At 40.2% G+C, this 10,954-nt stretch overlaps 1 protein-coding gene across 14 annotated transcripts in view; it reads right to left on the bottom strand.

Annotated features, from left to right (window-relative positions):
* The window catches only part of rapgef6 (Rap guanine nucleotide exchange factor (GEF) 6), a 154,508-nt gene that overhangs the window by 36,538 nt on the left and 107,016 nt on the right, over nucleotides 1–10,954 (bottom strand). For all 14 annotated transcript variants that reach the window (XM_036008847.1, XM_031308170.2, XM_031308167.2 and 11 more), the window contains 7 exons: nucleotides 9,083–9,260; nucleotides 7,241–7,377; nucleotides 4,944–5,102; nucleotides 3,535–3,687; nucleotides 2,156–2,320; nucleotides 616–723; nucleotides 193–396 (listed from right to left, as the gene is read on the bottom strand). In XM_036008847.1, the coding sequence (XP_035864740.1) occupies nucleotides 193–396; nucleotides 616–723; nucleotides 2,156–2,320; nucleotides 3,535–3,687; nucleotides 4,944–5,102; nucleotides 7,241–7,377; nucleotides 9,083–9,260 (1,104 nt within the window). The remainder of the gene's footprint in view (nucleotides 1–192; nucleotides 397–615; nucleotides 724–2,155; nucleotides 2,321–3,534; nucleotides 3,688–4,943; nucleotides 5,103–7,240; nucleotides 7,378–9,082; nucleotides 9,261–10,954) is intronic.

A 10,954-nucleotide genomic window follows, 5' to 3' on the forward strand; every position in this document is an offset into this window, starting at 1 on the left:
CTAACCGGCTGATTAGGGACTAATTCAAATAAAAAAATCAAGGGATCCACACGAATGCTACTGGCTAGGAAAGCGATGTAGCAAGCATAGTATAGGTTCTGTAAAAATGCTTTTCTCCAATGTCATTCTTTAAAAAAACACAGGTAGCAATGTATCATATCTAGTAGAACTCTGTATTTTACGTCCTCTCACCTGATCTCCCCGTTTGAGTCCAGCCTCTGCTGCCTTGCTCCCTACTTCTACCGACTCAACAAAGATGCCGAATCCTCTCTCGCTGCCGCCCTGCACGCTGAAGTAGAGCGGCGACTCCCTGGACGCCTTCTGCAGAGTAATCTGTCTCCACTTAGCCTTGGCTGCACATGCTATGTTCAGCAGCCGCAAATGGCCCTTCATTTTCTGACAAGGAGGGAAAAAATGGGAAAATGATGAGCTTGAGGAGTCTTGCATTTAAATTAGCTTTTGTTTACTGAGGTGTGCAATGTAGTTCTTACATGAGAATATAAATGATAACACAAGGTATGTCTTTAGGGACTAACTAAATCAACTAAATAAAAAGTGACAAGTTAAAAGTTGAACAGAAGTAAAGAATAAGTTTGAAATGATGTTTGATCTTACTGTGTTTTCTAGATGTTTCTCAAAGTCCTCCAGGAAGTGTGTCATGGCCGGGTCACCCTCAAAGTCATTAAAATGGTTGTTGACCCACAGCAGCACTATTCTCGTCACCTGTGAGACACAATGACAACTTCATTTAGTGGAGCAACAAAACATACACTTCTTTTTGCACAGTTCCTGTCACAATGTATTTTCACTCTCCGGTTCTTGCACTATTTAAGTATGAGTTGCTTTGACAAGAAATGTGTTGAGAGCTTTACAGAATGCTTATACTGTAGGTGTTGGGTCAGAGGTCCTATCTAACTACTTTGCAGGATCTTGGGAGCTGGTAGTTGCTCAGCGACACTTTAGCACGCTAAATGCTTGGCAACATGAGGGCTTTAAATGCAGTCATCCTTACTAACACTGTTATCATATTGTCAAACACTGCCCATGTTAAATATTTATCATCTATATATAATAGTTCAATCAGTTAACAATAACTTTAATGGCTGCCAAGCAATTTTTACAACTGTTACCCTAACAAAAAGCAGCCCTAATGGTCAGATTTCTGATTTTATTCAGTCCAATTATACTGTAGCTCTATCTGTCTTTATTTTCTGAAAAAATAAAACATTAAGTAGCTAGTACTGTAAAATATGGAAAACAGCAGGGAGGCTAAATATTGACAATGTGCATGGCTGCAGAGACATTTTTAACAACTGGTTGACTGCTTCATTTTGCCCCACAATAATTAGAAGAAAAACTGTAAGCAAAGGAACTTCAGAAACAATTATTTCTGCAACTTTACACAGGTTGTTATATTGTTCTACCCTTTGCAAAAGGTAAGAGTGGCAACCAATACATCAACACAGAGCATCAATCAATCAATGTCCACTTTTCACTCTCTTTCGTTTCTCATGGCATCTCTTCTCTTCTCTTTCCACAATCTGTTACTTTTTCGCTGATCGTTCTGTACAGGATTAGATCCTTTCTAACGGAGCTGAAGATCATAAGCCTGAATGACAACCACATAAAGACTATTGACAGTATAAGCCTAATCTTAGGTTAAAGCAGTTATAGACAATGGGAGCATCAGACATGAACAAATCACTGCTGGGCTCAAGGACAGCTGAGCTGGCTGAACTTGTATCGATCAGCGTGAGTGGCACAATTTCCATCGACATGCATGAATACAAAACATTAGGAGTGCTGATAGGAACTTAAGGATACACACACATAAACACGCAAAATAGTACAGAATAGATTAATATATGCAATTTTCACTTGGTATGCATACACATCACTACTACCCTGCGATAGTTACTTGCACAGAAACGCCTTAACATTCCCATTCCAGCCAACTTGACCTATCATGTCCACTCTTATGCCAACACAAACTCAAAAGTACAGACACACATACAAATCTTGCTGGTCCACACACACAAACCTCTGCTTTATTACTCTTCTCCTGTGCAGACACACACAAATGTGCACATCCACATACAGTACTGTACAAACATACCCGGAACTACCAAAACCAGCCGATCACACACAAACTCACTGTGTCCCGGAGGCTGTCAACATGGAACCACTCCAGCAGTTTCTTGCCGACCTCCATGGGATTTGACAGGAAGGTCCTGTATGTCAGCAGGAAGTCCTCGATGTAGGTGGGGTCCACCACCGACGGTTCCTCCACCAGGTGCATGATGAGACGCTCCGGGGTTCCCTAGGGAGAAAAATATACCCACTCACATAAGGATACATGAAGAAAAATATACGGCGCAAAATCATACATACACATGTAAGGCAGCAGAAATGACACAGGGGCACATATAATCTATACAGACACTCGCGCGCATGCAAGCATACAAAAGCATACACATGCATACTCACACGTTGAAGCAAGCAGGCACAATTTGAATAAATTATGTCGAAATAAATCATAATATTGACAAGGACATAAACTATAAAGATACAGCTATTGAACTAAGTGGTCAGTCTCCCATCAATAAAACAAAGACGTGCAGACACGCACGCACCTGCCACACACACACACACACGCATCTACATTTACATCTACATCTTTTAATTTCTATTCATAAGTAGCAGATATACAACGTCTAAGACACATAAACTCTACTCTTGTGGTTTCAGCGAGTTTGTTAATGTCATCAGAGCAGAGGTTTCTGGGGGAAATGATTCATTTTTACAGGGAACAGAAACTAGAAAGGCATCCACTTTTGTCTGACACAAAAAAGAACAAAGCCAAAATCATACGCGGAAATGCTAACCGTTGTGAATTGACTCATCTCCACTGGATATGTTTTGGAGCCAACAGCCTTCCTCGAAAAGGGTGGCCAAAAGAATCATTCAGGCCCATTACCCGATCAATACCTGGCTGCCTCTGGAGGCTCTGGGAAAGGATCAAAAGGCCTTGGAGCGCACTGCAACGTAGCATACAACAAAATGCTCCGGCAAACACTAATAGTACTAACGGTGCCTCAGAACGGTCAACTAAGAATGCCGAGCAGCTGCATTGATGTTTTTGCAGACACTATATGGGAGGGCATTGTCGATTCATAATGAGGTGGTACACAAATCAATCCAAGGCATTTCAGCATATTTAGTACATAATAGTGAGATAAAGGGTGAGTTTTTGGTAAGATTAAACATTACATAAACATTATTATTAGCCTGCTAGAATGCAGCTTAATCTTGGGCATTAAACTTTCCTAGTGTCCTTGTGTCCTTTCCTGCCTCATGTTGTTTAGGATATGTTCTGGAACAAGGCGAAATGTATTTCTACGGTATACTGAGTCAGTTCGAACCTCAAGAATTTCAGCGGACACTTCAGAACAGCAAAATGCTTTCTTGAACCCCGGCCGAACTCAGTTCCATCAAATCAAACAACACATCATTCTAACATTTAAAATCATTAACCTTGATGACAATGTGTCCCTTCCTGGTCCCGCTGCGGTCAAGCTCACGGTGCTCTTTCACCATCACGATCTCCCCCTCCTCCTCCACCTTGTGCGTGTTCTTCTCCACATGGTTGAGGATGCGCCAGTAGTCCTCCTGGGCGACGCAGACAAACTGATCGAGGATGACATGGGGAAATCGGGTGAACTTGTAGTAGAGCAAAACACTGCTTGGCACCATAGTCGGGTACTCAAACAACAGCAGAGAAGAAACATGAGGGCGGGTAGAGAGAGACATGGGAGGGATGGACGGATGAAGGAAGGTCCAACAACACTATTTCTCACTCTAACACTCAATATAATATACCTATGGTGGTCCAAAATCCTCTCACCTAGCCATTTCGCATAAGCATCCTTCAATTTGACACTGGAGCTAAACTAACTTCCCATTATACCACACTGCACAGAATGCGCTAAGTTATGACTCTTCACTACTCTAAAGCATTGTCACTTGCTGCGCTTCCCTTGACTAAATCATCAATTTCTGCATTTGGCTCGCTAAGTCTGACCTCTGCAACTTCCTGTGTTTCTGAAGAAAGGAAATGATGCGTGCAGTGGAGGAACTGAGCAGTGTGGACAGAGAAGCTGTTACCGCAAGTACACGCTAGACTACTTTTATGTTTGAAAACTCATTACTGTCACATCCCAGCTCTATATCAAGACTGTGAGAAACCTGCATGGCTATTTGTAAACATGTCTTAAAAATACACCACTACATGACAATGTGCAATAGACCTGTGGTTTAATTGACGCCCAATATTCTATTTTTTTAAAAGGTATACCAAAAGTAATGCTATCATAACTTACAAATGTCAACTTTCATTATAAATGTCAGGAAGGTAAAGTTGACAACCTCTAAATTCAGATGTGTCATTATTTAGTTGTGGTTGCAAACCTCTACACGGTGGTATAAAAAAAGAAGAAATTAGGAAGAAAAAGATCTTAATTTTGCAATAAAGTAAAGTAGTGCAAGACTAAAAAGGAAACGCACCCTTCATACAAATTAACTCAGAAATGATGTAACGTAAATTCAAAATCATTGAATTCGTGGTATATTATGAAAATCAATTATTCATTATAATCAATGCATGACTGTTCCGGTAACAACGGCAATATCATATCACTAAATAAATGATTTATCTATAGTTGACAAACCCTTGTCTTAGTCTGCCATGTGTCAGTGCAAGCAAAGATATCAGTTTTAGTGCTATACAGTGCTATCACCGTCTTTCTCAGCTGCAACAGGTTGTTGCTAAATTATTTTGTTAATAATCACGTTGAAGCTGTAAGTGTACATCAACATCTTGCAGTGAGCAGCGCAACCATTATTTAATGATTCATTTTTTAAAAATCTTTATCAGTCCTCCTTACTTGGCAGTCGTCCCCTTTGGTGCGAACTTCTCCGTTCATGTACTGTTTGTCCAGTGAGGGTGAGATGCCAAAACTATTGCCCATACACAGAGTCTCCACTCTTCCCTCTGGATGGCTGATCTCCACTGCCCCGTTTAGGATAACGTACCAGAGGTCCAGCTGCAGAAAGGCACACAGAGATGAAATTTTTTTTAAAATCATCAAGCATACAATATCAAACACTCAAATTTTTCCACAGCTAAATCAATATACTTTACATCCATGTGGACATAATATTCCGAAGTACTCTTATGTATCAACAGGGTAGTGTGTACAAGCAACAGCGTCAAATATATAATGGTTTGACTGTGGATCCGAATAAAATAGTGTGTTTCACTCTGTAAGACTCATCATTAACATCACTTGGCAAATGTTATCTAAAATCATCAGATTTCAAAGAGCACACTGGATATCACTGTAATGTTTGAAGGATTTTGAAGTAACTGCACAATCCAAGCAACAGAAATATGCTGCGCAAGAATGGCTGTTAAAATGGCTATATATTACTAACTGACATGTATTATAATGTGAGCATTATGTGCGTTGAGTGAGGTATGAGTGTGGTGGTACAGGGGTATTGTGTCTCTATGGTGGCTTTTGAAAAGGAAATGCTAGCAGGCATAATATAACAAGCCATTCATCCACAGGTGTGAGTGGATGGAGAGAGGGTGAGTGTGCCCCGGGCTGCCTCCGCAACTATAACCAATATTTCCTCCTCATTGCCTTTTCATTCTCTGACTGTTTCTCACCCTGCTTATCTCCAAATCTCTCAGTGCTTCGGTTTCTCTTGGTTCTAGTCAGCCTCTCACTCTCCTCATTTCTCAGCAATAATGAAATGGTAATAAGGAAGGTGAGGTAAGGCAATGAACCACGTACAGTACATATTAAACACAACTGTCCTTTAGAGACTATTTTATAATGTTTGCATAAATCACATTTTTATCATACATAATATGAGTTTATATCTAGAATATTTATGTTAGCCTGCAAAGGTGGGTTAACTATTATTTGTCAAGCTCTTATTCTTGAAATAAAATGGTCAGTAAAATAACTTTAGCTGGTTTCACGCTCTACCTGCAATCTCTCCTCCTTTCAGCATCTCACCTCTCTTTTTACTTCTGTTAGACCACTTTAGACTCTTTATTTTCCTTTCCCTCCCTCGCTCACTTAGCAGAGTTGTGTTCATTTGTGAGAGGAGCCAAGTGCTTCTCTTTGACCTTCAACACGAGTCCACAGAGAGACAGAGTGGAGGAGACCTGTCCATCAACTGACTCAACACAGACAGTATGAAGGCACAGACACCCATACGATGCACACTGCCTTATCGTGTGTGTGTGTGTCTGTGTGTATGGTTTTGTCCTGCTGACATGGATTCTCTTCCTTCTGGAGCTCGGCGGCTGGCAGTTCATTGCCATTTATTACCCTGTCGGTTCTAATGCTACTGTGTGTAACCAAACAGCCATGACAGAGCTCCTGTTTCTCAGGCATGTAACTTAATTAATTAGCTGTGTAGCAGCTCAGGTGATTGACGGGGCTTTTACTCTGCAGTGACTTTGCACATACCAGTTTATGTATAAGAATTAGCTTTGGATAGATTGGAAGATGGTGAGGATGTGTTTGTCTGTACGCACAGAAACGTGTCAACACCTACACAGCTCTTTCAAACCTCTGTGTGTGTGTGTGTGTGTGTGTGTGTGTGTGTGTGTGTGGTTCCATTTACTGTGCAGTTTTGTGTTGTTTATTCCATCCTTTCTTTATGTTCTATTTTACCAACTTTTGCATGTTCAACCATGCTTGCCTACTACAACTCCCTTTATGGTTGTGTGTATTTTTGTGTGCTCTTTGAAAGGTTATGTCACTGTTTTGCAGGCCATGGAAAGACAAATTTAAGATCCTTTAACTGTAATTATATTAATGACCCAATTAAGAATTATGAAACACATCTGGTTTCAGAATGAATAATGATCAACACCATTTAAGTTGTTGGAATTCAGTGTAATAAATTAATAAAGAATTACTAAAACAAACATATTGTGCATTTCATAATTACCCTGTTAGTGATTATTCTTAGTGGGACATACAGCAAAAGAGGCCAGTAACATGAAAACATAATAACTCAATGCATAAGAAATATTCTTAAAACCTCAAATTCAGAACATTAATTTCAAAAACACTGTTAGACTTTTATAGTGCCCTTTTACAGTAAATGTGATATATTTCTGTTTACATTTCTGTGTGTGCTATTAGTATATTCATACCTCCTGTTTGTCGTGCAGCATGACGGTGCCAGCCTGCTCCACCACCTCAAACACCATGACGCTACACAAGTCTCTCCGCACGGACATGGTCATGTTGGCAAAGGCAGGCAGCTGGTGCATGAACTCCAGTAGTTGCTCTATTTAGCACAAACAGGATGAAGGGCACAGAAGAAAGCAATTGAATGGAACAGAAAGAGCATGTATCGATGTAACTTGTCTATCCAAAGCAAAGTGGATTTTCTCCACTGACAAACAGCAGCATTTCTAAAACAAACAATGGACTTTTAAATGGTCCCTACTGCAAGCAAACCCTTCTCACATTCATATCAGGGCTAATGTCAATTCAAGTACAAAGAAAAAATATTTTAGAAAGTGGTTAAATGTTAAAATTGTTGTCTCAAGGATTTCAGGAAAAAAAGATTTTCATCAAAATCCTAACAACCTGTAACCTTATAGAAGTCAAACATCACAATAACATAGGCACACACACATCACAGTATATGCTAATGGCATACTATTATTAGCCAGGAGCAGTGCATACTACCAGTGCGTGCCTAAGATTTTCATGCCTAATGAGAATTTTTCACAGCATGTTCCTTCCCTACAGATCTTCTGTCTACCTCCTCTGCACTTTGGCTGAGAACACAGTGACCTAGCTCCAACCTGCACACTATGCAGCCCGGCTAAGTAGCTACCTTTTATTCCCCCTGCTGTTATCACTTCACTCATTTCCTCTCTTTCTCTTCATCTCTTTACTTTTTTTCCTTTGGTCTTTAAAATACCTGATCACACTTTTTTTTTTTTTTTTTTTAAGTAATTCTTACTGTTTCTAAACAGCGCATCTTGGTTGGAAGATGGTTTGTCAGATGAGAAAACAGAATCACAAAGTTTAGATTCAGTTTAGTACATGTTGATTACTATGAGTTGAAACCACCTTGATCTGGTGAGCTAAGCAGAATAAAGCTACACTAGACAAGGTTATATTATGTAAAAAACTTCTCATAGGACTAAATGCTCTTGTTTGACTACTCTAACCTGGAAACATGTACCAACATTGAGTCATTGATCAGGCAGTAATGGAATCTATATGCATTATAAGGTTGTAATCCTATTATAAATATTTTGATGACTATTTGATGAGTATTCAGGATAGGCTTAAGCACTGGTTCCCAACCTTTTTGGCTTATGACCCCTCAAAAGAAAGATATGTATTTATGCTACCCCTAATCAGATTGCAAATGTTTATAGGTTGTGAGCAGTTCAACCAAGGACTGAAAAAATATATCTATTTATATAGGTTTTTAAGTACTATGTGAGCCAGGGTTGAACTTAAGCCACATCCTTCCCTCCCCTCAACTCCTCCATCTCTTTTCTCTGAATGAGCTGAGTGTGACCAGTCCGTTGTGAAGGCCATGAGAAGGCCAGCCTCCCAGCAGGCCAGGCCAGCTCTCTGATGTGGTCTCCTTCTCCTCCAGGACCCCAACGGGTCCCGCTAATGAGCTCGTCTCTCTGATTGCTTGCTGAAAAATACACATTGGAAGGGCACTGGTGTTTAGAGACCACTGAGGGGGGTCTCTTTGCTAGAGGGGCATTTGTGAATCTCCTCTGTGCTCACTGAATGATAGATGGTGTCTACGAGGGCTGTATGTCCTGTACATGAAGTCTAAAAGTAGCAACTGACAGTCCTCCAGTATATAAAGTGACATGCAGGCACATACAGTGTTAAGTGCCCCATTTCATTACAATTAAGTGCATTTTATTGAAATATGAAGTGTACTATTCATTAGTTGATCACAGACAAGCAAAAAATAATAACCTTTCCAATCACTGAGTTAGACTCACCGATGTCGTCGTCGTTGCGGTCGGCTGGATCTTTTTCCAGACTCTCTCGGACCAGGTCTCGGCCCAGAAGAGTGTCTGAAGCTCTCTCCAGGTCCTCATCTTCCTCCTCTTCCTCGCTGTCCACCGCAGCCTCTGGAAGTCCAGACAGGTCCACATCTCCCAGCTCGCTCTCTGTGGCCTGCAGCAAAGACAGTGGAGAAGGCAGCACAGTGCTTGGTAAAAGTATGATGGCGGAAGGAAGAAGTCTATGGTCGCTTAACTTAAGTATTGTATGCTGTATGCAATCTATGTATCTTATGGATGTTTTTAGGACATGTAATCATTTTATATTGGGTGTCACTTTCCTTAGGATTAAACCTGCTTGACTCAAGAGATTTGATTCAAAGCACGTTGAAATAATGTTAAAGGGTATTCAGTACCATTGCATGACAATTAAGACGTTGGCACATAGCGATCAATTCTATTACATTATTGGAATATAAAAGGTGCACAAGACAACTTCAAAGTGATAATCTTTATTCATTAAATATTTCCTATAGTTTCAGACAATTAGTATGTCAGTTATAGAATCAAACAGCATCAAGGCTTTGGAAAAGTTACGTCTTTTAGTGGAGTGAAATCTGTAAAAAATCATAAGCTGTCTAATACCCCCTCTAACTTTATAGCTCTATACAAATCCCCCTCCTGAAACCAAGTCCCAAACTAGAAAACAAAGGCAAACAGCCAAATATTTAAATCCAGCAGTAATAATTCATATGCAACCACATTTCCCCTGTGCGGGGGCAGACAGATGGTTAGCAGAGTATGGCTCTAAAGGGGCATAGGAGCTTTCAGGTCAGGTGGGAATTGAACCATCAACCTAGAGGTGGAAAGAGGAGCTCCCTAGTGGTATTGGCAGCACTGCAGGCCATCTGTTAGCTCTTGCAGGTAGGCCTACAAGTAAAGAGAATTGTCTGGCAAAAAATAAGCCTATTCCCTATAACAGTCCATCCCGAGTTCAGGCACAGGTTCACTCGTTTTCATAAATTAGGTTGGACAAGCTATTTAGAGGACTTTTAAAACACACCAACTATGTACAGTCCTGCTCACCATTACTGGCACCCAAATGATAGATTATATGGCAGAGCAAATGATAAACAACAATTTAAAACAATAAACAATGGGGGGGGGTACGGAAAGACATTATGACTTACCTGTGGTAAATCACAAATAAGAATTACCTGTGATAAATTGTCTGTGCTCATTTAATTTGGCCTAATATATAAGAATAGACAAGCAAGAAAAAATATGTTCCTGTCTGAACCTTGATTCTTTTTTCTCTGTCACCAATAATTAATGACTGAATGAAGATAATAAAAAGAGACCTGAAATGATTTCATGGAAAGCAGCTCAAAGGAAAATTACATGCACAAATAAATACTCCATATTTATTAATCTGCATAGACACTCAAACCAAACATCTCAACAACAGCTTGTCCTACAAGTTGTGGCTTTTCTTTTTGCAGTGTAAAAGTATATTTTTATGCCTCACCTCTGATTAATAGAGTGGAGGAAATTTGTCTCATGTATTTATCAGGCCAACACTGTGCATAACAAGACAAAGGCTAAAAGTGTAGCAGTACTTTTTATAGTTCCCGACAAGAATCAAAAATCCATAGTGTCAGACAGAGGCTGTTATAGAGGGTGTTAAAATCCTGCAAAAAAAGTGGCCTTCAATTTACAACTTTGTTGGAAAATGGAGGCATTGAGGTTGCGGGAAAGAACGGTGGTGCAATCCCTGAGACAATAACGCCTCGCTTTTCCTTTCGCCCTCTGTCACTGACATATCTCTCAGTGCCCATAAGGGCCCAGTTCATTCCGAATGCAGGATGT

This window comes from Sander lucioperca, chromosome 13 (assembly GCF_008315115.2).
Source record: "Sander lucioperca isolate FBNREF2018 chromosome 13, SLUC_FBN_1.2, whole genome shotgun sequence".
Lineage (NCBI taxonomy): Eukaryota > Metazoa > Chordata > Actinopteri > Perciformes > Percidae > Sander > Sander lucioperca.